Source organism: Taeniopygia guttata, chromosome 35, assembly GCF_048771995.1.
Source record: "Taeniopygia guttata chromosome 35, bTaeGut7.mat, whole genome shotgun sequence".
Taxonomy (NCBI): domain Eukaryota; kingdom Metazoa; phylum Chordata; class Aves; order Passeriformes; family Estrildidae; genus Taeniopygia; species Taeniopygia guttata.
The window spans coordinates 322,184-350,000 of NC_133060.1; the positions used below are offsets into that span (position 1 = coordinate 322,184).

The window sequence follows — 27,817 nt, forward strand, 5'->3', positions numbered from 1 at the left end:
AAAAAAAACTCACCAGTCCAGGTTCCTGATGTCAGTTTGTAGAGCACTTTATGGACTGTCAGGGCAGCACAAGTATGAGGTGGGGGCAGATCCTGTCTGGGACTTATCCTTCGATGTTCGGATTTTTTGCAGTCAGCTGCCGGCTCAGGGCCACAGGACTCGGAGCGCAAACATCGGCTCTTTTCCCTGGGAAAGAAAACTCACCAGTCCAGGTTCCTGATGTCAGTTTGTAGGGCTCCCCTGGGACTCTCAGGGCAGCACAAGTATGAGGTGGGGGCAGCTCCTGTCTGGGACTTATCCTTCGATGTTCCGATTTTTTGCAGTCAGCTGCCCGCTCAGGGCCACAGGACTCGGAGCGCAAACATCGGCTCTTTTCCCTGGGAAAGAAAACTCACCAGTCCAGGTTCCTGATGTCAGTTTGTAGGGCTCCCCAGGGACTCTCAGGGCAGCACAAGTATGAGGTGGGGGCAGCTCCTGTCTGGGACTTATCCTTCGATGTTCGGATTTTTTGCACTCAGCTCCCAGCTCAGGGCCACAGGACTCGGAGCGCAAACATCGGCTCTTTTCCCTGGGAAAAAAAACTCACCAGTCCAGGTTCCTGATGTCAGTTTGTAGGGCTCCCCTGGGACTGTCAGGGCAGCACAAGTATGAGGTGGGGGCAGCTCCTGTCTGGGACATATCCTTCGATGTTCGGATTTTTTGCGGTCAGCTGCCGGCTCAGGGCCACAGGACTCGGAGCGCAAACATCGGCTCTTTTCCCTGGGAAAGAAAACTCACCAGTCCAGGATCCTGATGTCAGTTTGTAGGGCTCCCCTGGGACTCTCAGGGCAGCACAAGTATGAGGTGGGGGCAGCTCCTGTCTGGGACTTATCCTTCGATGTCCCGATTTTTTGCACTCAGCTACCCGCTCAGGGCCACAGGACTCTGAGCGCAAACATCGGCTCTTTTCCCTGGGAAAAAAAACTCACCAGTCCAGGTTCCTGATGTCAGTTTGTAGAACTCTTTTTGGACTCTCAGGGCAGCACAAGTATGAGGTGGGGGCAGCTCCTGTCTGGGACTTATCCTTCCATGTCCCGATTTTTTGCACTCAGCTACCCGCTCAGGGCCACAGGACTCGGAGCGCAAACATCGGCTCTTTTCCCTGGGAAAAAAAACTCACCAGTCCAGGTTCCTGAAGTCAGTTTGTAGGGCTCCCCTGGGACTGTCAGGGTAGCACAAGTATGAGGTGGGGGCAGATCCTGTCTGGGACTTATCCTTCGATGTTCGGATTTTTTGCACTCAGCTACCCGCTCAGGGCCACAGGACTCGGAGCGCAAACATCGGCTCTTTTCCCTGGGAAAAAAAACTCACCAGTCCAGGTTCCTGATGTCAGTTTGTAGGGCTCCGCTGGGACTGTCAGGGCAGCACAAGTATGAGGTGGGGGCAGCTCCTGTCTGGGACTTATCCTTCGATGTTCCGATTTTTTGCAGTCAGCTGCCGGCTCCGGGCCACAGGACTCGGAGCGCAAACATCGGCTCTTTTCCCTGGGAAAGAAAACTCACCAGTCCAGGTTCCTGATGTCAGTTTGTAGGGCTCCCCTGGGACTTCCAGGGCAGCACAAGTACGAGGTGGGGGCAGCTCCTGTCTGGGACTTATCCTTCGATGTTCGGATTTTTTGCGGTCAGCTGCCGGCTCAGGGCCACAGGACTCGGAGCGCAAACATCGGCTCTTTTCCCTGGGAAAGAAAACTCACCAGTCCAGGTTCCTGATGTCAGTTTGTAGGGCTCCCCTGGGACTCTCAGGGCAGCACAAGTATGAGGTGGGGGCAGCTCCTGTCTGGGACTTATCCTTCGATGTTCGGATTTTTTGCACTCAGCTACCCGCTCAGGGCCACAGGACTCGGAGCGCAAACATCGGCTCTTTTCCCTGGGAAAAAAAACTCACCAGTCCAGGTTCCTGATGTCAGTTTGTAGAACTCTTTTTGGACTCTCAGGGCAGCACAATTATGAGGTGGGGGCAGCTCCTGTCTGGGACTTATCCTTCGATGTTCGGATTTTTTGCACTCAGCTGCTGGCTCAGGGCCACAGGACTCGGAGCGCAAACATCGGCTCTTTTCCCTGGGAAAAAAAACTCACCAGTCCAGGTTCCTGATGTCACTTTGTAGGGCTCCCCTGGGACTGTCAGGGTAGCACAAATATGAGGTGGGGGCAGATCCTGTCTGGGACTTATCCTTCGATGTTCGGATTTTTTGCGGTCAGCTGCCGGCTAAGGGCCACAGGAGTCGGAGCGCAAACATCGGCTCTTTTCCCTGGGAAAGAAAACTCACCAGTCCAGGTTCCTGATGTCAGTTTGTAGGGCTCCCCTGGGACTGTCAGTGCAGCACAAGTATGAGGTGGGGGCAGCTCCTGTCTGGGACTTATCCTTCGATGTTCGGATTTTTGCAGTCAGCTGCCTGCTCAGGGCCACAGGACTCGGGGCGCAAACATCGGCTCTTTCCCCTGGGAAAAAAAACTCACCAGTCCAGGTTCCTGATGTCAGTTTGTAGGACTCCCGTGGGACTGTCAGTGCAGCAGAAGTATGAGGTGGGGGCAGCTCCTGTCTGGGACTTATCCTTCGATGTTCCGATTTTTTGCAGTCAGCTGCCGGCTCAAGGCCACAGGACTCGGAGCGCAAACATCGGCTCTTTTCCCTGGGAAAGAAAACTCACCAGTCCAGGTTCCTGATGTCAGTTTGTAGGGCTCCGCTGGGACTGTCAGGGCAGCACAAGTATGAGGTGGGGGCAGCTCCTGTCTGGGACTTATCCTTCGATGTTCGGATTTTTTGCGGTCAGCTGCCCGCCAGGGCCACTGGACTCGGAGCGCAAACATCGGCTCTTTTCCCTGGGAAAGAAAACTCACCAGTCCAGGTTCCTGATGTCAGTTTGTAGAGCACTTTTTGGACTGTCAGGGCAGCACAAGTACGAGGTGGGGGCAGCTCCTGTCTGGGACTTATCCTTCGATGTTCCGATTTTTTGCACTCAGCTGCCCGCTCAGGGCCACAGGACTCGGAGCGCAAACATCGGCTCTTTTCCCTGGGAAAAAAAACTCACCAGTCCAGGTTCCTGATGTCAGTTTGTAGGGCTCCCCTGGGACTCTCAGGGTAGCACAAGTATGAGGTGGGGGCAGATAATGTCTGGGACTTAATCTTCGATGTTCGGATTTTTTGCACTCAGCTGCCCGCTCAGGGCCACAGGACATGGAGCGCAAACATCGGCTCTTTTCCCTGGGAAAAAAAACTCACCAGTCCAGGTTCCTGATGTCAGTTTGTAGGGCTCCCGTGGGACTGTCAGGGTAGCAGAAGTATGAGGTGGGGGCAGCTCCCGTCTGGGACTTATCCTTCGATGTTCGGATTTTTTGCGGTCAGCTGCCGGCTCAGGGCCACAGGACTCGGAGCGCAAACATCGGCTCTTTTCCCTGGGAAAGAAAACTCACCTGTGCAGGTTCCTGATGTCAGTTTGTAGAACTCTTTTTGGACTGTCAGGGCAGCACAAGTATGAGGTGGGGGCAGCTCCTGTCTGGGACTTATCCTTCTATGTTCGGATTTTTTGCGGTCAGCTGCCGGCTCAGGGCCACAGGACTCTGAGCGCAAACATCGGCTCTTTTCCCTGGGAAAGAAAACTCACCAGTCCAGGTTCCTGATGTCAGTTTGTAGGGCTCCCCTGGGACTGTCAGGGCAGCACAAGTTTATTCTCTTGGCCCAGTGGCCCTGAGCGGGCAGCTGATCGCAAAAAATCCAAACATCGAAGGATTTTTTTTTTTTTTCATTTTTATTTTAGGCCAATATAAAATCATACATTCTAAACAGGAATTTTCTCGAAATCAAGTGTTTCAATAAACCAAAAAAACTCTAACATATTTTAAATAACTACTAAAAGGCCAGAAAATGTAACGCAATCTGGCAACCCACAACTGTCTCGAAGTGTCTACAATAAACCTTCTTTAAAAAAACCCAACAAATACTCCTTACCACCTCAACAATACCTCACCAGCAACACCAAACAAGTCAAAATCCTTTAACTCCCATCCAAAAAATGCTCTATAAACTGAAACACTATAAGTCATCTACAAAAGACACTCACCCTTCAACAACCTCCTCTAACCTATACACAAATCTAAAATAAATAAGAATTGACTATAAACTATCATACCTTAAATAACTCCACCATTAAACACTACTACACCAAACTTATTAAAACTCCAATACAAACTAAAAGCAAAAACCACAAAATAACACACTACTGTTAACATTGCCAATGTATTTTTCCTCCATTCCTCTAACAACTAAATACAAACCTCAATTTACCTTCACTTGAAAAACATACAACACACCTACATACAACTACCCCAAAAATAAAAACAGTCCTACCATCTACATAAATTCATCCAAATGAAACTTAAAAAGTCAAACTCAAAATCTTCTGTAATAATCCGACAACATTAGATGAAAAACATAACAAGAATATTTTTAAAAATCATCCAAATTCTTCTAAAATACTATTACACCACAAAAAAAAAAAGCAGCAAAATCAAAAAGCATACTGAAAAATCCAGTTCCTAAAAATAAAATAACAAAAGAAACATCAAATTCCCACCAATTTCATCAAAAAAAGTCAGAATGGCTCCATGAGCCATCAAAAAAAAAAAAAAAAAAAACAACCTAAAAGAAAATGCCAAACCACCTCAAACACAAACAATAAAACACAGCCCCTCTTACCATGGTATTATTTTAATATTATGATTAAAATACACATTCTATACAAAAATGTCCTCTACCCCGCCATCAATTCCACATAAAGCAAATAAATTAACTCTTATCATACAGGACATCCATATCAAAAATCTCAATCACCCTAAAACCTTCCAAATAATTACAAATTAACCCCAAAATAAGAACGTTAATCTCTAACAAAAGAAACCCAAAAACAACACAAACTAAAAATACACCACCACAGAACCAGCTACCAGCAAAAAAAACCCCACACTACACTCTTTTCACTAGCAGCTGTTAGTGAGACACATCACAAAAATGAAACAAAAATAAAAAACAGCCCACAGAAACCAAAACACATATAGAAAACAAATCACAAAACCCACTAGAAAAAGTCCAACCAGCTTACTAAACTTGAAACCACACAACAGACCCTGAAAGCTACTAAAAATGAAAACCATACCTCTACACTAACTCCAAGAGTAACCAGTAGTCTGCTAAGTTAACTTTAAAAACCAAAGTAATAAACGATATTAAAAAATCTAAACCACTAGACAATAAAAAGATAAGTACCCAAATAAAAAACTACCTAAAAAAATCCACAATATAAATACACAAGTTCCTAAAATAACCCACTAATAAAAAGCAACCAACAAAAACATCAAACTAAAACAAAAACCCAAATAAATAAACTTAAATTAACAGCGAAAAAAATTATTCCTAACTCAATAAAGCCATAATGCTTCAAACCATCAAAATACAAATAGTAGCTGGAAATAAGCACATCACCAAAAGATAAATGTAACCATAAACAATAACTCCCAAATTACCGGTAACAATAAAATATTCACAACAATTAAACAAACCAAATGAATAAAACCTCTGTAATCGAATAAACAAGAAGGCAATTATCAAATAAAAAAACCCAAACTTACTAATTAACTTAATTAATTAACTTAAACCCACCAAAACAAACACTACATTCTCACTTCAACAAGGGCAGAGAAATGTGGGCTCCCCTTCAATTGCATCCCCCAGAAGAGCAGAAAAGAAGGGGTTTGCCTCAAATGATGGCAAAAAGCAGAATTTTACCTCAATCCAAACCCTTAAAGGAGGGACAACAGGGCAGCCCCCTTCATTTCAACCTCAGGATGATGAAATTCAAAAGGGAAAGGAGAAAATTCCCCACTACAAAGGCACATCGGCTCACCTGTTTGGCTGCTGCTTCTCGGCACGAAGGTTTGTCCCTCGGCTCCTCCTTTGAGCAAAGCTCCACGAATCCAAATGATCCCCAAAATCCTTTCCGAAGTTCCCATCGTCCCTCCATGAGACAGCCCCGGGAGCCCCCCAAAAACTCCTCTCCTCCAGCAGCTCCGTGCAAAAGTGATGTGAGGAAAAACTCCCTCTAAATCAGCCCCCGGAGGAGCCGCCCCCTCCTCATCATCCTCACAGCTCTCACCTGTGAGCCTTCATCATCCTGACAGCTCACACCTGTGAGCCTTCATCATCCTCACAGCTCACACCTGTGAGCCCTCATCATCCTTACAGCTCACACCTGTGAGCCCTCATCATCCTCACAGCTCACACCTGTGAGCCCTCATCATCCTCACAGCTCACACCTGTGAGCCCTCATCATCCTCACAGCTCACACCTGGGGCTGCTCTGAGCCCTCATCATCCTCACAGCTCGCACCTGTGAGCCTTCATCATCCTCACAGCTCACACCTGGGGCTGCTCTGAGCCCTCATCATCCTCACAGCTCACACCCCAAAACCCCTCAGAGCCCCCCAAAATCCTTCACACATCTCCCAGAGTTCCACAGGCCGACCCCAAAACCCCTCAGAGCCCCCCAAAATCCTTCACACATCTCCCAGAGTTCCACAGGCCGACCCCAAAACCCCCTAAATCCCCCAAAATCCCTCACACATGTCCCAGAGTCCCACAGGCTGACCCCAAAACCCCCCAAACCCCTCAGAGCCCCCCAAAATCCTTCACAAATCCCCACAAGTCCCACAGGACAACCCCAAAACCCCCTAAATCCCCCAAAATCCCTCACACGTGTCCCAGAGTCCCACAGGCCAACCCCAAAACCCCCAAAACCCCCCAGAGCCCCCCAAAAAATGGAGACGGAGGCGGTGCCAAAGCTCAGTGGCCCTTTATAAAAAGGGGGGGCTCGGGGGCCCCCCCATATCCACATATGTACAGGGGGGAGGGGCATGTACAGGTATTTACACCCCCCGGGGGTATTTACAGAGTGGGGGGAGGGGCGGGGGGGGAGGGGCAGACCCCCCCCCCTCCCCCACATCCCCCCCCCACCCCAGACACGCCCCCAGTTTCTACAAGAAACAGCCAAAAAAAAGGGAGAAAAAAGCCTTTTTTGGGAGGGGGGAGGGGCGCGGTGACGTCGCGATGATGTCACGGCGACGTCGCGATGATGTCACGGCGATGTCGCGGTGATGTCACGGTGATGTCATCGTGGTGGGGGAGGGGCGGCAGTGCCGCGGCGGCCAAAGGTCGACTCTCGGCTCCCTCCGGTCGGTGGTGGCTCCCGGTGGCCAAACGCTGATCCCGGTGGCCAAAACCCAACGGTGGTGGCCAAACGTCAACCACGGCAACCAAAGGTCAATGGTGGCAGCCAAACCCCAACGGTGGTGGCCAAAACCCAACGGTGTTGCCCAAAACCCAACGGTGTTGCCCAAAACCCAACGGCGGTGGCCAAACGTCAACCACGGCAACCAAAGGTCAATGGTGGCAGCCAAACCCCAACGGTGGTGGCCAAAAGCCAACGGCGGTGGCCAAACCCCAACTATGGCAGCCAAAAGCCAACGGCGGTGGCCAAACGTCAACCACAGCGGCCGAAGGTCAATGGTGGCAGCCAAACCCCAACCATGGCGGCCAAAATCCAACAGTGGTGACCAAAGGTCAACGGTGGCGGCCAAAATCCAACGGTGGTGGCCAAACCCCAACCATGGTGGCCAAAAGTCAATGGTGGCAGCCAAACCCCAACCACGTTGGCCAAAACCCAACCATGGTGGCCAAAACCCAACGCTGGTGGCCAAACCCCAACCCTGGTGGCCAAACCCCAACCACGTTGGCCAAAACCCAACCGCGGACGCGCCGCGTCACCCTCGGCCCCCGAGCCGCGGTCGCGCCGCCGTTCCCGCCGCGGGCCCCGCGCGGCGCCGGCGCGTCAGTTGAGGGTGCCGCGGCAGCTCTCGGTGCGGCACAGGCACGGGATCTTGGTGTCCTCGATGGGGAACTTGTAGTCGTAGGTGATCTCCTCGTTGACGCCGATCGGCTGCTTCGAGTAGATGACGATCTTCTTCTGCGCCTCGATGGTGATCACCTTGGCGTAGCAGTTGGGCTGGGGGGCACCGGGGGTCAGCGGGACCCACAAGTACCGGGGGGTCGGTGGTACCCCCAAGCACCAGGGTCAGCGGGACCCCCAAGCACCGGGGTCAGTGGACCCACAAGTACCGGGGGGTTGGTGGTACCCCCAAGCACCGGGGTCAGCGGGACCCCCAAGTACCGGGGTCAGTGGACTCACAAGTACCGGGGTGAGGGGACCCCCAAGTACCGGGGTCAGTGGGACCCACAGCGACCCCCAGGGCATGAGGGGTCAGGGGGACCCACAGAGACCCCCAAGCCCTGGGGGCCACCAGGACCCCCTGCGCCCCCCAAGCACTAAAGGGGTCAGTGGGACCCCCAAGCCCTGGGGACCACCAGGACCCCCAGAGCCCCCCAAGCCCCGGGGGTCAGTGGGCCCCCCAAGCACTAAAGGGGCCAGCAGACCCCCAGCGCCCCCCAAGCCCTGGGGCCCACCAGGACCCCCCGAGCCCCACAAGCACCAGGGGTCAGTGGGACCCCCAAGCCCCGGGACCCCCAGCGCCCCCCGAGCCCCCCAAGCACTAAAGGGACCACCAGGACCCCCCGAGCCCCCCGAGCCCCCCAAGCACCAGGGGTCAGTGGGACCCCAAGAGCCCCCCAAGCCCTGGGGACCACCAGGACCCCCCGCGCCCCCCAAGTCCTGGGGACCATCAGACCCCCAAGCCCCCCAAGCCCTGGGGACCATCAGACCCCCAAGCCCCCCAAGCCCTGGGGACCATCAGACCCCCAGAGCCCCCCAAGCACTAAAGGGGTCAGTGGGACCCCCAAGCCCTGGGGACCACCAGGACCCCCATAGCCCCCCAAGCCCCGGGGGTCAGTGGGCCCCCCAAGCAGTAAAGGGGCCAGCAGACCCCCAGCGCCCCCCAAGCCCTGGGGCCCACCAGGACCCCCCAAGCCCCACAAGCACCAGGGGTCAGTGGGACCCCCAAGCCCCGGGACCCCCAGCGCCCCCCGAGCCCCCCAAGCACTAAAGGGACCACCAGGACCCCCCGCGCCCCCCAAGTCCTGGGGACCATCAGACCCCCAGAGCCTCCCCCAGGACCCCCCGCGCCCCCCAAGCACTAAAGGAGCCATCAGGACCCCCAAGCCCTGGGGACCACCAGGACCCCCTGAGCCCCCCAAGCACTAAAGGGGTCAGTGGGACCCCCAAGCCCTGGGGACCACCAGGACCCCCAAGCCCTGGGGACCACCAGGACCTCCCAAGCCCCCCAAGCCCTGGGGACCATCAGGACCCCCAAGCCCCCCAAGCCCTGGGGACCACCAGGATCCCCAAGCCCTGGGGACCACCAGGACCCCCAAGCCCCCCAAGCCCTGGGGACCACCAGGACCCCCATAGCCCCCCAAGCCCTGGGGCCCACCAGGACCCCCTGAGCCCCCCGAGCCCCCCAGGACCCCCCGCGCCCCCCGGCCCCCCGCGCCCCCCGCGCCGCGCTCACCGTGCAGCAGTGGTTGATGAAGCGCGCCAGGTTGCCGCACTTGGTGGCGTCGATGATGGTGTCGTGGTCCACGCGGAACAGGTAACTGCTGCCGATGCCCTCCTGCGCGTAGCGCTTCTCACGCATGTCCGCCACCACCTGCGCCCGCCCCGCGTCACCGAGGCCACCCCAGGTCACCCGGGGTCAGCCAAGGCCACCCGGGGTCACCCGGGGTCACCCGAGGTCACCCAAGGGCACCCAAGGGCACCCAGAGGCCAACCAAATCCACCCAGAGGTCACCCAGAGGCCACCCGAGATCACCCAGAGGTCACCCGAGGCCACCCAGAGGTCACCCAGAGGTCACCCAAGGACACCCAAGGACACCCAAGGACACCCAGAGGTCACCCAAGGACACCCAGAGGTCACCCAGAGGTCACCCAAGGCCACCCAAGGCCACTCAAAGCCACCCAGAGGTCACCCAGAGGTCACCCAAGGCCACCCAGAGGCCACCCGAGGCCACCCAAAGCCACCCAAAGCCACCCAAAGCCACCCAGAGGTCACCCAAGGACACCCAAGGACACCCAGAGGCCACCCAAGGTCACCCAAGGACACCCAGAGGCCACCCAAGGACACCCACGGCCACCCGAGGTCACCCAAAGCCCCGGGGACACCATGGGGACACCGTGGGGACAGCGATGGCCCCGGGGACACTGAGGGGACACCGATGACACCTTGGGGACACCGTGGGGACACTGATGGGACACGCACCTGGCGGATGTTCTGGCCCACGTACTCGATGACCATCTCGTCGGCCGCGATGGGCTCCATGGCGAACAGACCCCACTCGTGGATGCGGCTGCGGCCGAAGCGGAGACGCTTCTTCCGGAACTGGGGACAGGGGGGGACAGGGGGTGGCACCGGGGACACGGGGACATGGGGGGACATGGGGTGGCACCGGGGACACGGGGAAATGGGGACAGGGGGTGGCACCGGGGACACGGGGATGGCACATGGGGACAAAGGGACACGGGGGGGACACGGGGGTGGCACCGGGGACATGGGGATGGGGACGGGGGGACAAAGGGACACAGGGGTGGCACACGGGGAGACGGGGATGGCACGGGGGGCACAGGGGGACATGGGGATGGCACGGGGGGCATGGGGACATGGGGGGACAAAGGGACACGGGGGGACACAGGGATGGCACGGGGGGACACGATGGGGGAAATGGGGACAGGGATGGCACGGGGGGACACGGGGATGGCACAGAGGGACATGGGGACATGGGGATGGCATGGGGGGACAAAGGGACACGGGGGTGGCACAGAGGGACATGGGGACATGGGGATGGCACAGGGGGACAAAGGGACACAGGGGTGGCACACGGGGACACGGGGATGGCACCGGGGACACGGGGGTGGCACATGGGGACAAAAGGACACGGGGGGGACAAAGGGACACGGGGGGGACACGGGGGTCACAGGGACATGGAGGGTCACAGGGACACGGGGGGACACAGGGATGGCATGGGGGGACACGGGGATGGCACAGGGGGACATGGGGACATGGGGGGGACACGGGGGGGACACGGGGATGGCACACGGGGGGACATGGGGACATGGGGGGGACATGGGGATGGCACAGGGGGACACGGGGTGGCACGGGGGGACACAGGGATGGCATGGGGGGGACATGGGGATGGCACGGGGATGGCACGGGGGGACAAAGGGACACAGGGATGGCACACGGGGGACATGGGGACGTGTCACCAGGGATGGGGATGGCACGGGAGGACAAAGGGACATGGGGGGGTCACAGGGATGGCATGGGGTTCACAGGGACATGGGGGGTCACAGGGACATGGGGGGGACACAGGGGTGGCACAGGGGGACATGGGGACACGGGGATGGGATGGGGGGACACGGGGACATGGGGACACGGGGATGGGACGGGGGGACACGGGGGGACACGGGGGGACACGGGGACATGAGGGGGACACGAGGGGGACACGAGGACGGCACACGGGGACACGTCACCGGTGCCGGGGACACCCGGTGACACCGGTGTGACCGCAGTGACACCGCGCCACCCCGGAGCCGCCACCGGGACCCACCTTGAGCTGGTTGAGCTTGAGCAGGTCGCTGTCCGGCAGCGCGGCCGCGCCGATGGCGCTGAGCAGCCGCCGCTGCTCCGAGCGGCGCTCCGACAGGACGCGGTTGGGGCCCTGCTGGCGGTGACATTGGGGACACCGCGGGGACATCGGGGACACCGTGGGGACATTGGGGACACCGTGGGGACGTCCCGGGGCTCACCTGTGCGTCGGGCGCGTCGGGGTCGGGGCGCGGCGCGGGGCAGGGCCGCAGGTAGCGCGCCTTCTCGCGCCGGCTGATGGGGTAGTAGCCCTCGCTGCGGGCGCTGCCCGTCCGGTGCTCGCGGCTCTCCGGCCACCGGCGCCGGCGCCGCGGGCTGCCCGCGCGCGTCAGTGAGCGCGTCAAGGGACAACGGGACAGCCATGGCACCCTTGGGGCCCCAGAGCCCATTCCTGTGTCCCCAACAACCATCCAAATGTCCCCGATGGCACCCTTGGGTCCCCAGAGCCCATCCCTGTGTCCCCAAAGCCCATCTTGGAGTCCCCAGTGCCACCCTTGTGTCCCTAATGCCCATCCAGTGTCCCCAGAGCCCATCCTTATGTTCCCACTGCCACCCTTGTGTCCCCAGCGTCCATCCCAATGTCCCCAGGGCCCATCCCTGTGTCCCCAATGCCCATCCCTGTGTCCCCAGTGCCACCCTTGTGTCCCCAGAGCCCGTCCCTGTGTCCCCGATGGCACCCTTGGGTCCCCAGCGCTCATCCCTGTGTCCCCAGAGCCCGTCCCTGTGTCCCCAATGCCACCCTTGTGTCCCCAGAGCCCGTCACTGTGTCCCCGGTGCCACCCTTGGGTCCCCAGAGCCCATCCTTGTGTCCCCGATGGCACCCTTGGGTCCCCAAAGTTCATCCCTGTGTCCCCAGGGCCCGTCCCTGTGTCCCCAATGCCCATTTTGGTGTCCCCAGTGCCACCCTTGTGTCCCCAGGGCCCATCCCTGTGTCCCCAATGCCCATCTTGGTGTCCCCAAAGCCCATCTTTGTGTCCCCGATGACACCCGTGTGTCCCCAATGCCCATTCCAATGTCCCCAACAACCATTCAATGTCTCCAGTGCCCATCCCAATGTCCCCAACACCCATCCAATGTCCCCAACACCCATTCCAGTGTCCCCAACACCCATCCATGTGTCCCCAACACCCATCCCAATGTCCCCAACGCCAATTCCAATGTCCCCAACGCCCATTCAATGTCCCCAACGCCCATCCAATGTCCCCAAAGCCCATCCCAATGTCCCCAACACCCATTTTGGTGTCCCCAGTGCCACCCTTGTGTCCCCAATGCCCATTTTGGTGTCCCCAATGCCCATTTTTGTGTCCCCAACACCCATCCAATGTCCCCAACACCCATTTAATGTCCCCAACACCCATTTTTGTGTCCCCAGCACCCAATCCAGTGTCCCCAACACCCATCCAATGTCCCCAACACCCATTCCAATGTCCCCAACACCCATCTTGGTGTCCCCAGTGCCACCCTTGTGTCCCCAATGCCCATTTTGGTGTCCCCAACACCCATTCAATGTCCCCAACACCCATTTAATGTCCCCAACACCCATTTTTGTGTCCCCAGCACCCAATCCAATGTCCCCAACACCCATCCAATGTCCCCAACATCCATCCCAACGTCCCCAGCACCCAATCCAGTGTCCCCAACGCCCATCCAATGTCCCCAACACCCATTCCAACGTCCCCAACGCCCAATCCAGTGTCCCCAACACCCAATCCTGTGTCCCCAGCGCCCATCCCAATGTCCCCAACACCCATCTTGGTGTCCCCAGTGCCACCCTTGTGTCCCCAATGCCCATTTTGGTGTCCCCAACACCCACTCCAGTGTCCCCAACACCCATCCCAATGTCCCCAACGCCCATTCCAATGTCCCCAACACCCATTCCAATGTCCCCAACACCCATCCCAATGTCCCCAACGCCCATCCCAATGTCCCCAACACCCATTCAATGTCCCCAACATCCATCCCAACGTCCCCAACACCCATCCAACGTCCCCAACACCCACTCCAGTGTCCCCGCCCGCAGCCCCGTCAGGATATCGGTGTGGGGCACCCAGTGGGTGTCGTTGAGCCAATGGGCGGCGCCGTCCTGCTGCAGCAGCCGCTCGTAGGTGACCCGCAGGAACCGCGCGTCCTCGGCGTCCAGCCCGGCGCTCCAGATGTCGTACAGGATCGTCATCTGCTCGAACTCGCTGCGCGGTGCGAACGCCACGGGTGCCACCGGCGCGGTGCCACCACCGCGGGGCCGCAGCCACCGCCGCGCGCCGCCCTCGCTGCTGTCGCTGTCGCTGTCGCTGTCACTCGATGATGATGATGATGATGATGATGACGGCGGCGGCGGTCGGTGCCGTTTGCGCCGCGGCGGAACCGCCGACGGAACCGCCGCGTCGCTGTCGGTGCCGCCGACCGGCGGCAGCTCCGCCACCACCTCCTCGGGCGCCTCCAGCACCTCCTCCAGGCACGGCGCGTGCCCGGCGGGCGCGGCCGGCGGCGTTTTGGCGTAGTTGTGCTCCAGCAGCACCGGCGGCGCGTCGGTGTCATTGTCATCGGTGAGAGCGATGGCCGCCAACACCGCCAAATCACCGCCAACGCCACGCTGGGGGCTCCTGCGGGGGGCGCTGTGCGCGCCGCGGGACAGCTCCAGCAGCGAGGAGGCCCCGAGGTGCTCGGCGGCGGCGCGGGGCGGGCGCCGGGGCGGGGGGCGTCGCGCGGGACCCCCGTCGGTGGCGTTGGTGGCGTTGGTGGAGGTGTCGGCGCAGCTCTTCACCAGCGACGCGTGATCGGCCGGGAGGTTCGCCACCAACCGCGGCGGCGGCGCCGGGGGGCGGGCGGGGGGCTCGCGGCGGCGGGGGAGGGGCGTGGGGGGTTTGGGGGGGCTCGGGGGGCTCGGGGGGCTCGGGGGCGGCGGTTGTGGGGGGGCGGGGGGCGGCTCTTCGGCCTTTCGGCGTTTTTTGGGGGGCGGCAGCAGCGGGATGGGCGAGGAGGGGCGTGGTGGTGGTGGGGGAGGGGCTGCGGGAGAGAAAGGGGGAGGGTCAGCAGGGGGATCCCGAAATTTGGGGGATTCATCCCAAAATTTGGGAGATTCACCCCAAAATTTGGGAGATTCACCCGAAAATTTGGGAGATCCACCCCAAAAGTTGAAAGATTCACCCCGAAATTTGGAAGATCCACCCCGAAATTTGGGAGATCCACCGCTGAAATTTGGGATATTCACCCTGAAAGATTCACCCTGAAATCTGGGAGATCCACCCCGAATTTTGGGATATTCACCCCGAAATTTGGGAGATTCACCCCAAAATTTGGGATATCCACCCCAAAATTTGGGAGATCCACCCCAAAAGTTGAAAGATTCACCCCGAAATTTGAGAGATTCACCCCAAAATTTTGGAGATTAACTTGAATTTTGGGATATTCACCCCGAAATTTGGGAGATTCACCCCGAAATTTGGGAGATTCACTCCGAAATTTGGGAGATCCACCCTGAAATTTGGGATATTCACCCTGAAAGATTCACCCTGAAATCTGGGAGATCCACCCCGAATTTTGGGATATCCACCCCGAAATTTTGGGAGATCCACCCCAAAATTTGGGAGATTCACTCCGAATTTTGGGAGATTCACCCCAAAATTTGGGGAGATCCACACTGAAATTTGGGAGATTCACCCCGAATTTTGGGAGATCCACCCCGAATTTTGGGAGATTCACCCCGAAATTTGAGAAATTAAACCCAGAATTTGGGAGATTCACCCCAATATTTGGGAGATCCACCCCAAAATTTGGGAGATTCACCACAAAATTTGAAAGATTCACCCTTAATTTGGGGAGATTCACCCCGAATTTTGGGAGATTCACCCTGAATTTTGGGAGATCCACCCCGAATTTTGGGAGATTCACAGCAAATTTTGGGCGATTCACCCCGAAATTTGGGAGATCCACCCCAAATTTGGGATATTCGCCCCGAATTTTGGGGAATTTGGGGCGGCGCTTACCCGGTTTGGGGGAGGGCGGCCGCGGCGGCTCCGGCGGCTCTTCGGCCTCGTCCTCGGAGGATGAGGATGATGAGGATGATGATGAGGATGAGGATGAGGAGGGTGAGGACGAAGGCCGCGGGGAGGAGGAGCTGCTGTCCCCTCCCCCCTCGAACGGCGACAGTTTGGAGGAGCCTTCGGCCTCTTCCTCCTCCTCCTCCTCTTCTTCTTCCTCCTCTTCCTCCTCCTCCTCCTCCTCTTCCTCCTCCTCCTCCTCCTCCTCTTCCTCCTCTTCTTCCTCTTCCTCCTCCTCTGCAGTGACAACAGTAGGGTCACCCCCCTGCGCCCCCCAATAGTGACCCCAAACCCCCCAAAAATGTCCCCAAATATTCCCAAAATATCCCCAAATATTCCTAAAATGTCCCCAAAACATCCCCAAATGTCCCCAAATGACCCGAAATGTCCCAAAATGGTCCCAAATGACCCGAAATGACCCAAAATGGTCCCAAATGACCCAAATGTCCCCAAATGTCCCCAAATGACCCGAAATGACCCAAAATGTCCCCAAACCCCCAATGTCCCCACCCCCCCAATGTCCCCAGCCCCCCAAAAATGTCCCCAACCCCCCCAAAATATCCCCAAAATGTCCCCAAATATCCCCAAAACGTCCCCAAATGTCCCCAAACCCCAAAATCTCCCCAAACCCCCCAAAAATGTCCCCAACCCCCCCAAAATATCCCCAAAACGTCCCCCAAAGTCCCCAAATTCCCCCAAATGTCCCCAAATGACTCGAAATGACCCAAAATGACCCAAAATGTCCCCAAATGTCCCCAAACCCCTCACCCGGGCCCGGCCGGGGGGGTCCCCTCGATGTCCCCAACCCCCAAATGTCCCCAAATGTCCCCAAATGACCCCAAATGTCCCAAAATGTCTCGAAATGTCCCCAAAATGTCCCCAAATCCCCCCAAAATGTCCCCAAGGTCCCCAAATGTCCCAAATGTCCCCAAATGACCCGAAATGACCCAAATGTCCCAAAATGGTCCCAAATGTCCCAAATGTCCCCAAATGTCCCCAAATGTCCCCAAATGACTCGAAATGACCCAAATGTTCCCAAAATGTCCCCAATGTCCCCAAATGGCCCAAATGACCCGAAATGCCCCAAAATGTCCCAAAATCCCCGAAAATGTCCCCAAACCTTCACCCGGGCCGGGCCGGGGGGGTCCCCGGGGGGGTGGGGGGGGCCCCTCCCCCTTCCTCCTCCTCCTCCTCCTCCTCCTCCTCTGCGCTTCGGCCTCGTCCTCCTCCTCCTCCTCCTCCTCCTCTTCCTCCTTTGGGGGTCAGGGGGGGTCAGGGGGGCCCCAAAATCGGGGGGGGGTCCCCAAAATCGGGGGGGGGTCCCCAAAACACGGGGGGGTCCCCAAAATCGTGGGGGGGGGTCCCAAAATTCTGGGGGGGGCCCCAAAACACGGGGGGGGGTCCCCAAAACACGGGGGGGTACCCAAAACCCATCCCCAAAACACGGGGGGGGTCCCAAAATTCGGGGGGGGGGCCCAAAATCCGGGGGGGGTCCCCAAAATCCGGGGGGGGGGCCCCAAAACACGGGGGGGGTCCCCAAAACCCATCCCCAAAACACGGGGGGGGTCCCAAAATTCGGGGGGGGTCCCCAAAATTCGGGGGGGGTCCCCAAAATTCGGGGGGGGGCCCCAAAATTCGGGGGGGGGTCCCCAAAATCGGGGGGGGGTCCCACCTTGGCCGAGGAGGACTCTTCGGACGCCTCCTCCCCTTCGCTGTCCAACCGGAACAGTTTCCGGCGCTTTCCGGGGCCCTCCGCGGCGCGTGGCGGCTCCTTCTCTGCTTTGGGGCAAATTCGGGGAAATTTGGGGCTTTTTGGGGTTTTTTGGGGTTTTTTTTGGGGTGGTTCGGGGGATTTTTTGTGGGTTTTTTGGGGTTTTTTGCGGATTTTTTGCGGGTTTTTTCAGGGGGTTTTTGGGTTTTTAGGAGGATTTTTTGCGGTTTTTTGGAGGATTTTTTGGGGTTTCTTGGAGGATTTTTAGGGGTTTTTTTGGGATTTTTTAGGGGATTTTTTTCTTGGTTTTTTAGAGGATTTTTAGGGGTTTCTTGGAAGGATTTTTAGGGATTTTTTTTCTTGGTTTTTTAGAGGATTTTTAGGGGTATCTTTGAAGGATTTTTAGGGTTTTTTTGGAGTTTTTTAGGGATTTTTTTCCTTCGTTTTTTAGGGTATTTTTTTGGGTACTTTTTGGGTATTTAGGGGGTTTTTTTGGGGGGTTTTTTTGTGTGGTTTCTTGGGGGTTTTCTGGGGGTTATTAGTGGGTTTTGGGGTGTTTTTTGGGGTGTTTTTTGGGGGCGGTTGGGGTTTTTCGGGTTTTTAGGGGGTATCTAAAGGGGTTTTTGCGGTTTTTTAGGGCTTTCCGGGAGATTTTTGGTGCTTTTTTAGGGATTTTTTTTGGTGGTTTTTAGGAGGATTTTTTGGGGTTACTTGGAGGATTTTTAGGGTTTTTTTTGGAGTTTTTTAGGGGGTTTTTTTCTTGGTTTTTTAGAGGATTTTTAGGGGTAGTTTTTGGCGATTTAGGATTCTTTTTGGGGGGGGTTTATGTGGTTTCTTGGGGGTTTTCTGGGGTTTAGTCGCGGGTTTTGGGGTGTTTTTTGGGGGTTTTTTTGGGGTGTTTTTTTGGGGGGGATTGGGGTTTTTGGGGTTTTTTTAGGGGGGGGTTAGGGTTTTTGGGGTTTTTAGGAGGTATCTAAAGGGGTTTTTGGGGTTTTTTAGCTGATTTTTGAGGGTTTTTTGGGGGGTTTTTGGGTTTTTAGGAGGATTTTTCGGGGTTTCTGGGTGGATTTTTAGGGTTTTTTTGGGGTTTTTTAGGGGGATTTTTTCTTGGCTTTTTAGGGGATTTTTTGGGGTACTTTTTGGCTATTTATGGGGTTTTTTTGTTTTTTTTTTTTTGTGGTGTGGTTTCTTGGGGGTTTTCTGGGGTTTATTAGCGGGTTTTGGGGTGTTTTTTGGGGGTTTTTTTGGGGTGGTTTTTTTGGGGGGTTGGGGTTTTTGGGGTTTTTTTGAGGAGGGTTTGGGGTTTTTGGGGTTTTTAGGGCATATCTAAAGGGGGTTTTGGGGGGTTTGGGGTGTTTTTTGGAGTGTTTTTGAGGGGGGTTGGGGTTTTGGGGTTTTTAGGGCATATCTAAAGGGGGTTTTGGGGTGTTTTTGGGGGGGTTGGGGTTTTTGGGGTTTTTAGGGGGTATCTAAAGGGGTTTTTGGGGTTTTTTGGGGTGTTTTTTGGGTTTTTGGGGTTTTTAGGGGGTATCTAAAGGGGTTTTTGGGGTTTTTTAGCGGTTTTTTGGGGGTTTTGGGGAGGGGTCTCACCATCCTCATCCTCCTCGGGGGGGGTGGGGGGTCGGGGGCGCTTCTCCTCCCCCCCCTCGTTCAGCTCCGACGGCTCTTTCCGCTTCACCTGCGGGAAACGGGGGAAAAATGGGGAAAAACGGGAAAAAAATGAAAAAAGGGAGAAAAAAGAACCCCGAAACCCCCCAGACCCTCCCCAAAAAGGGACACCCAGCACCCCAAAGCCCCCCCAGGACCCCCAGATCCTCCCCAAACCCGCCCAGGACCCCCCAAAATCCCCTCCAGGGTCCCCCAAACCTCCCCAGGACCCCCCAAAATCCTCTCCAAGACCCCCAGATCCCCCCCAAACCCCCCCAAACACCCCCAGGACCTCCCAAAATCACCTCCAAAATCCCCAAATCCCCCCCAAAATCCCCTCCAAGACCCCTCAAACCCCCCCAGGACCCCCCCAAACCCGCCCAGGACCCCCCAAAATCCCCTCCAAGACCCCCAGATCCCTCCCCAACCTGCCCAGGACCCCCCAAAATCCCCTTCAGGACTCCCCAAAGCCCCTCCAAGACTCCCCAAAGCCCCCCAGGACCCCCCAAAATCCCCTCCAAGACCCCCAAATGTCCCCAAAATCCCCTCCAAGACCCCCAGATCCCCTCCAAGACTCCCCAAAGCCCCCCAGGACCCCCCAATTCTCCCCAAATCTCCCCCAGGGCCACCCAAATCCCCTCCAGATCCTCCCCAGACCCACCCAGGACCCCCAAAATCCCCTTCAGGACTCCCAAATTCCCCCCCAGGACCCCCAAAATCCCCCCCAAGACCCCCAAATCCCCTCCAGACTCCCCCTAAAGCCCCCCAGGACCCCCCAAAATCCCCTCCAAGACCCCCCAGACCCCCCAAAATCCCCCCCAGGACCCCCAAATCCCCTCCAACCCCCCCCCAGGACCCCCCAAAACCCTCTCCAAGACCCCCCAAACCCCCCCAGGACCCCCCCAAACCCACCCAGGACCCCCCAAAATCCCCTCCAGGACCCCCAATCCCCCCCAAACCCCCCCAGGACCCCCCGAATCCCCCCAAAATCCCCTCCAAGACCCCCAAATCCCCTCCAAACCCCCCCAGGACCCCCCGAATCCCCCCAAAATCCCCTCCAAGACCCATAAATCCCCCCCAAACCCACCCAGGACCCGCCAAAATCCCCTCCAAGACCCCCAAATCCCCCCCAAATCCCCTCCAAGACCCCCAAATCCCCCCCAAATCCCCCCCAGAGCCCCCCAGGACCCCCCAAACGGGCACCTTGAAGGAGGGCAGCCGGAGGGCGCCCCGCAGCCCCGCGCCCCCTCCCCGGGCCCAGTCCACGAGGGAGAGGGAGAGGAGGGCGGGGGGCGGCTCCTTCGGCCTCGGGGCCTCCTCACGGCCCCGGCCCGACTGGAAGGGCTGGGGGAGAAAATTGGGGGGTCAGGGGGCGAAATCGGGGGTCAGGGGGGTAAAATTGGGGTCAGGGGGGTAAAATCAGGGTCAGGGGGGCAAAATGGGGGTCAGGGGGGCAAAATCAGGGTCAGGGGGGCAAAATCGGGGTCAGGGGGGCAAAATCGGGGTCAGGGGGGCAAAATGGGGGGGAAAATGGGGGGTTTGGGGGAAAAACAGGGGGTTTGGGGGGAAAATGGGGGGTTTGGGTCAGATTTTGGGTCAGGTTCAGGGGCTGGTTTTAAAGCAGATTTTGGGCTGGTTTTGGTCAGATTTTGGGCTGGTTTTTGGTCAGATTTTAAAGCAGATTTTGGGCTGGTTTTGGTCAGATTTTGGGCTGGTTCCGCAGCAGTTTTGGTCAGATTTTGGGTCAGATTTTGGGTCAGGTTCCAAAGCAGATTTTAGGGCAGTTTTGGTCAGATTTGGGTCAGATTTTGCTCAGATTTTGGGTCAGATTTTGGGTCAGATTTTGGGCTGATTTGGGTCAGATTTTGGACTGGTTTTGCTCAGATTTTGGGTCAGATTTGCTCAGATTTTGGGCTGATTTGGGGCTGATTTTGCTCAGATTTTGGGCTGATTTTGGGTCATATTTGCCCAGATTTGGCTCAGATTTTGTGCCCACCTTGAGCTGCTCCTCCTTGCGCTCCCACCACGTGTCGAAGGTTTTGCTCAGATTTTGGGTCAGATTTGGGTCAGACTTTGGGCTGGTTTTGCTCAGATTTTGGGCTGATTTTGGGTCATATTTGCCCAGATTTGGGTCAGATTCTGTGCCCACCTTGAGCTGCTCCTCCTTGCGCTCCCACCATGCGTCGAAGATTTGGGTCAGATTTGGGTCAGATTTGGGTCAGACTTTGGGCTGATTTTGCTCAGATTTTGGGTCAGATTTTGGGCTGATTTTGCCCAGATTTGGGTGAGATTTTGTGCCCACCTTGAGCTGCTCCTCCTTGCGCTCCCACCACGCGTCGAAGATTTGGGTCAGATTTGGGTCAGATTTGGGTCAGATTTGGGTCAGATTTTGGGCTGGTTTTGCTCAGATTTTGGGTCAGATTTTGGGCTGATTTTGCCCAGATTTGGCTCAGATTTTTGCCCACCTTGAGCTGCTCCTCCTTGCGCTCCCACCACGTGTCGGAGATTTGGGTCAGATTTTGCTCAGATTTTGGGCTGATTTGGGGCTGGTTTTGCCCAGATTTTGGGCTGATTTTGGGTCATATTTGCCCAGATTTTGCCCAGATTTTGTGCCCACCTTGAGCTGCTCCTCCTTGCGCTCCCACCACGCGTCGAAGATTTGGGTCAGATTTGGGTCAGATTTTGGTCAGACTTTGGGCTGGTTTTGCTCAGATTTGGGTCAGATTTTGGGCTGATTTTGGGCTGGTTTTACTCAGATTTTGCTCAGATTTGGGTCAGATTTTGCTCAGATTTTGCTCAGATTTTGGGCTGATTTGGGGCTGGTTTTGCTCAGATTTTAAAGCAGATTTTGGGTCATATTTGCCCAGATTTGGCTCAGACTTTGTCCCCACCTTGAGCTGCTCCTCCTTGCGCTCCCACCACGCGTCGAAGGTTTGGGTCAGATTTGGGTCAGATTTTGGTCAGACTTTGGGCTGATTTTGCTCAGATTTTGCTCAGATTTTGGGCTGATTTGGGGCTGGTTTTGCTCAGATTTTAAAGCAGATTTTGGGTCATATTTGCCCAGATTTGGGTCAGATTTTTGCCCACCTTGAGCTGCTCCTCCTTGCGCTCCCACCACGCGTCGAAGATTTGGGTCAGATTTGGGTCAGATTTTGGTCAGACTTTGGGCTGATTTTGCTCAGATTTTGGGCTGATTTTGGGCTGATTTTGGGTCATATTTGCCCAGATTTTGCCCAGATTTTTGCCCACCTTGAGCTGCTCCTCCTTGCGCTCCCACCACGCGTCGAAGGTTTGGGTCAGATTTGGGTCAGATTTTGGTCAGACTTTGGGCTGATTTTGCTCAGATTTTGCTCAGATTTTGGGCTGATTTGGGGCTGGTTTTGCTCAGATTTTAAAGCAGATTTTGGGTCATATTTGCCCAGATTTGGGTCAGATTTTTGCCCACCTTGAGCTGCTCCTCCTTGCGCTCCCACCACGCGTCGAAGATTTGGGTCAGATTTGGGTCAGATTTTGGTCAGACTTTGGGCTGATTTTGCTCAGATTTTGGGCTGATTTTGGGCTGATTTTGGGTCATATTTGCCCAGATTTTGCCCAGATTTTTGCCCACCTTGAGCTGCTCCTCCTTGCGCTCCCACCACGCGTCGAAGATTTGGGTCAGATTTGGGTCAGATTTGGGTCAGACTTTGGGCTGATTTTGCTCAGATTTTGCTCAGATTTTGGGCTGATTTTGGGTCATATTTGCCCAGATTTGGCCCAGATTTTGCCCCCACCTTGAGCTGCTCCTCCTTGCGCTCCCACCACGTGTCGAAGATTTGGGTCAGATTTGGGTCAGACTTTGGGCTGATTTTGCTCAGATTTGGGTCAGATTTTGGGCTGGTTTTGCTCAGATTTTGGGTCAGATTTTGCTCAGATTTTGGGCTGATTTTGCCCAGATTTGGGTCAGATTTGGGTGAGATTTTTGCCCACCTTGAGCTGCTCCTCCTTGCGCTCCCACCACGCGTCGAAGGCGCGGAAGGCCACGTTCTCCACCATTTTCCGGTTGAGGTCGCGCTGCATCGTGGCCTTCATCTCCTGCACCAGCGCCGCCAGGACCCCCTCCACGGGCCCGGGGGGCTCGGGGGGCGCGGGGGGCGCGGGGGGGTCCGTCCCCGGGGGTCTCTCCTCGGCCGTGGGGGGCTCGAAGGGCGGGGGAGGGGGCGGGAAGCGGGGGGGCGGGGGAGGGGCGAAGTGGGGCGGTGGGGGAGGGGCGAAGGGGGCGCCCCCCCCGCCCCCTCCCCCCCCCCCCAAAGGCGGATTTGGGGGCGCGGAGGCGGCTCAGCAGCGGGAGGGGGGTGGGGACCCCCCCCCAGCGCCCCCCCGGACGCCCCAAAAGCTCCAACAGCGCCGGGGGGGACCCCCCGAAATCGGGGAGGGGGCGCGGGGGGAGGGGCACGGCCATGAGGGGCTGGGGGGGGGGGAGGGGGCGGGAAGGAGGGGGGAGGGGGAGGGGGCTCCGGGAAGGGGGAGGGGGGCAGCGGGGGAGGGGCGTGGGGGGCGTCGCTGTTGTCGTCGGAGGAGATTTCCATGTCCTCCCCCGAGGAGGTCTGAAAATGGGGAGAAAAAGGGGTGAAATGGGGCTGGGGGCACCCCCAGACGGGAGGTTACCCCAAAACAGACTGAATTACCCCAAAAACAGCCCAAATCACCCCAAAAACCTGCAAAAAACGGCCCAAATCACCCCAAAAACGGCCCAAATCACCCCAAAAACGGCCCAAATCACACCAAAATGGGCCCAAACTGACCGAAGTCCCCCCAAAGCCCCCCAAATTGTCCCAAATGCTCCCCAAAACCCCCTCAAATCCCCCCAAAATTTCCCTCAACCCCCTCAAATCCCCCTGAAACCCCCCAAATCCCCCCAAATCCCCCCAAAACCCCTCAACCCCCCCCAAAACCTCCCTGATCCCCCCAAATCCTCCCCCAAATTCCTCAAATCCTCCCCCAAAACCTCCCCAAACCCCCCCAAGCCTCCCAAAAATCCCCCAAAACTTCCCTCAACCCCCTCAAATCCCCCCGAAACCCCCCAAATCCTCCCCCAAGTCTCCCCAAAAACTCCAAAATTTCCCCAAACCCCCTCAAATCCTTCCGAACCCCCCCAAATCCCCCCCAACCCCCCCCAATCCCCCACAAAACCCACCAAATCCCACCCAAGCCTCTCCAAAACCCCCCAAAATCCCCCCAAATTTCCCCAAAACCCCCCGAAACCCCCCGAATCCTCCCCCAAGCCTCCCCAAAACCTCCCAAATCCCCCCAAAATTTCCCCAAACCCCCCAAAAACCCCCCTAAAACCCCCTCAAACCTCCCCAAATCCCCCCCAAACCCCCTCAAATCCCCCTGAAATTTCTCCAAACCCCCCCAAATCCCCCTAAAGTCCCCCCCAAGCCTCCCCCAAACCCCCCAAATCCCCCCCAAACTCTTCCAAATCCCCCCAAAACCTCCCCAAATCCTCCCCAAATCCTCCCAAAATCCCCCCCAAGACCCCCCAACCCCCCCCCCAAACCCCCCCCAAACCCCCCCCACCCCCCCTCCCCCACTCACCCTCTCCTGCCCGTTGGGTCGGGGGCTCGGGGGGGCTCCTCCCTCCCCTCCCCCACCCCGGGGGGGCTCCGGGGGCTCTTCGGGGACCCCCCCGGGCCCCTCCTGGGGGGGCTCCCCGGGCCCCTCCCCCTCCCCACCGGCGGGGGGGGGGCTGGGCGGGGTGCGGGGGGGTTTGGGGGGGGTGGGGGTGGGGGGGCCTTCCTCCCCCTCCCCCGCCCCTCCCCCACCCTCCTCCTCCTCCTCGTGGGGGGCGGGGGCGGGGAAGAAGTGGGAGCGCTGCTCCTTCAGCAGCGCCTCGATGCGCGAGTCCAGGCTGGGGTGGGGGGCGAAGGGGACACTCTCGGGGGTCCCCTCGGGGGCCGGGGACCCCCCCCGGGCGGGGGCGGGGCAGGGGGAGCCCCCCCGGGGGGAGGGGAAGAAGGGGGAGGGCGGGGGAGGGGAAGAAGGGGGAGGCAGGGAGGGGGTGGGGGGAGGGGGGGGGGAAGGGCAGGAAGGAGCCCCCCGAGGGGGGAGGGGGTGGGGGAGGGGGTGGGGGTGGGGGAGGGGCGCGGCGGGAGGGGAAGGAGCCCCCCGGGACTCCCCCACCCCCCTCCGGGGGGCGGCGGGGGGAGGGGAAGGGGTCCGGGGGGAAGGGGAGCCTGGAAGGGGAGAGGGGGAGGGGCGGTCAGAGAGACCCCAAAATTGGGGAAATCAACCCCAAAAATTGGGGAATTCCACCTCAAAAATTGGGGCAATCAACCCCAAAAATTGGGGAAATCAACCCCAAAAAATTGGGGAAATCCACCCCAAAAATTGGGGAAATCAACCCCAAAATTGGGGAAACTCCCCACCGAAAATGGGGGAAATTCCCCCCAAAAATTGGGGAAATCCAAACCCAAAAATTGCGGAAATTCCCCCCCAAAAAAACTGGGGAAATCAACCCCAAAAATTGGGGAAATCAACCCCAAAAATTGGGGAAATCAACCCCAAAAATTGGGGAAACTCCCCACCGAAAATTGGGGAAATTCCCCCCAAAAATTGGGGAAATCCACACCCAAAAATTGCGGAAATTCCCCCCCAAAAAAACTGGGGAAATCAACCCCAAAAATTGGGGAAATCAACCCCCAAAAATTGGGGAAATCTACACCCAAAAATTGGAGAAATCAACCCCAAAAATTGGGGAAATCAACCCCAAAATTGGGGAAATTCCACCCCAAAAATTGGGGAAATCAACCCCAAAAATTGGGGAAATCAACCCCGAAAATTGGGGAAATCAACCCCAAAAATTGGGAAAATTCCCCCACAAAATTGGGGAACCCCACCCCAGAAATTGGGGAAATCCACCCCAAAAAACTGGGAAAATCAAACCCCAAAATTGGGGAACCCCCGCCCCAAAAATTGGGGAAATCCCACCCCAAAAAATCAGGGAAATTTCAAAAAAAAAAATAATTGGGCAAATCCCATAAAAAATTGAGGAAATCCCCCAAAAATTCTGTGAAATTCCATACAAAGATTGAGGAAATTCCAAAAAATTTGGGCAAATCCCATGGAAAGGGGAAACCCCCAAAAATTAAGATAATCCCCCCCAAACATCAGGGAGAACCCACCCTAAAAATCGGGGAAATCTCCCCCAAAAATTGGGAAAATCCCACCAAAAATTGGGGAAATCCCAAAAATATCTGGGAAACTCCCCAAAAAATCCCAAATCTGCCCCAAAAGATCCAAAATCCCCCCCAAAATCCCAAACCCCCCCCAAAATCCCAAATCCCCCCAAACCCCAAATCCCCCCAAACCCCAAACCCCCCAAATTCCCCCCAATTCCCCCCCAACTCCCCCCAATTCCCCCAAAATCCCCCCAAAATCCCAAAATCCCCCCAAACCCCCCCAAAATCCCCCAAATCCCCCCAAAATCCCCCAAAACCCCCCCAAAATAGCCCCAATTCCCCCCAAATTCCCCCAAAATCCCCCCAAATCTCCCCAAAAATCCTCAATTCCACCCCAAATCCCCCCAAAAATCCCCAAACCCCCCCAAAATCCCCCCAAATCCCCCCAAAAATCCCAAAAATCCCCCCAAATCCCCCCAACCCCCCCAAAAATCCCCAAAATCCCCCAAAAGACCCCAAAATCCGCCTCACCTGCTGCCGTAGGGGGAGGGGCTCCCGTCGGCGAAGGCCCCGAAGGGGGGTGGCGGTGGGGGAGGGGCGAAGGGCCCGAAGCCCCCCCCGGCCCCTCCCCCACCCCCGTCCTGGGGGGTCGCGCTGCCCCCCGGGGGTGGGGGAGGGGCGAAGGGACCCTCGGCCGAGGGGCGGCGCCGGGGGGGGTCGGCCGGGGGGGGCGGCTGGGGGGGGGACCCCGAAATTAATTACCAAAATTAACCAAAATTAACCCAAAAACACATCCAGGAACCCAAAATTAACCAAAATCACCCCAAAATTACCCAAAATCACCCCAAAATTACCCAAAATCACACAAAAATTAACCAAAATCACCCCAAAAACCACATCAGGCGCCCCAAAATTACCCAAAATCACCCCAAAATCACCCAATATCACACCAAATCCCCCCCAGGAACCCCAAAACCAACAAAATCCCCCCAGAACCCCCCAATTTCCCTATAAATTCCCCCATATCCCCCCAATTCCCCCAAACCCCCCCAATTTCCCCCAACCCCCCCCCAAATCCCCCCTAAATTCCCCCCAAATCCTCCCCAATTCTCACCCAATTCTCCCCCAATTCTCCCCAAACCCCCCCAAATCCCCCCCAATTTCCCCACTAAATCCCCTAAATCCCCCCAAATCCCCCAAATTCTCCCCTGAAATCCCCCCAAGCCTCCCCCAGACCCCCCGAAATCCCAGCCAAACCCCCCGAAATCCCCCCAAAACCCCCCTAAACCCCCCAAAATCTCGCCCCCCCCCAAAATCTCACCGTGTCGGGGCTCTCTGCGCTGTTTTTGCCGCTGCCCGTGGGGACGGTCTGGGGGGTGTAGGAGCCGCTGACGATCAGGTCATAGAGTTTCATCCTCTGCTGCCCTGCGACACCCCAAAACCCAAATCAGAGCCCAAAACCAGCATGTGGGACCCCAAAAACAGCACGTGGGACCCCAAAATATCCCAAAACAGCACGTGGGACCCCAAAAACAGCACGTGGGACCCAAAAACAGCATGTGGGACCCCAAAATATCCCAAAATACCA

The 27,817-nt window shown here is 56.9% G+C and overlaps 2 protein-coding genes and 1 long non-coding RNA gene across 3 annotated transcripts in view; all 3 read right to left on the reverse strand.

The window, feature by feature from the left end:
• Positions 1–6,863: 6,863 nt before the first annotated feature.
• Positions 6,864–27,817, reverse strand: part of LOC140681361 (histone-lysine N-methyltransferase SETD1A-like) — a 156,637-nt gene continuing 135,683 nt past the window's right edge. The window contains exons 7-14 of the mRNA XM_072921009.1: positions 27,551–27,654; positions 26,765–26,963; positions 13,712–14,680; positions 11,839–12,008; positions 11,640–11,750; positions 10,295–10,414; positions 9,548–9,685; positions 6,864–8,088 (exon numbers count right to left, since the gene is read on the reverse strand). Of these exons, the coding sequence (XP_072777110.1) occupies positions 7,915–8,088; positions 9,548–9,685; positions 10,295–10,414; positions 11,640–11,750; positions 11,839–12,008; positions 13,712–14,680; positions 26,765–26,963; positions 27,551–27,654 (1,985 nt within the window). The 3' untranslated portion in view covers positions 6,864–7,914. The remainder of the gene's footprint in view (positions 8,089–9,547; positions 9,686–10,294; positions 10,415–11,639; positions 11,751–11,838; positions 12,009–13,711; positions 14,681–26,764; positions 26,964–27,550; positions 27,655–27,817) is intronic.
• LOC140681415 (uncharacterized) lies at positions 15,659–17,688 on the reverse strand. Its single transcript, XR_012052592.1, has 3 exons — positions 17,387–17,688; positions 16,835–16,967; positions 15,659–15,897 (listed from the first exon to the last, which is right to left on the reverse strand). It is a non-coding gene; the product is annotated as an uncharacterized lncRNA (long non-coding RNA).
• On the reverse strand, positions 18,931–23,487 carry LOC140681414 (histone-lysine N-methyltransferase SETD1A-like). The gene is made up of 3 exons (XM_072921230.1): positions 23,039–23,487; positions 20,276–20,416; positions 18,931–19,103 (listed from the first exon to the last, which is right to left on the reverse strand). The coding sequence occupies exons 1-3, from the start codon at positions 23,138–23,140 to the stop codon at positions 18,957–18,959; spliced, it is 390 nt and encodes a 129-aa protein (XP_072777331.1). The 5' UTR covers positions 23,141–23,487; the 3' UTR covers positions 18,931–18,956.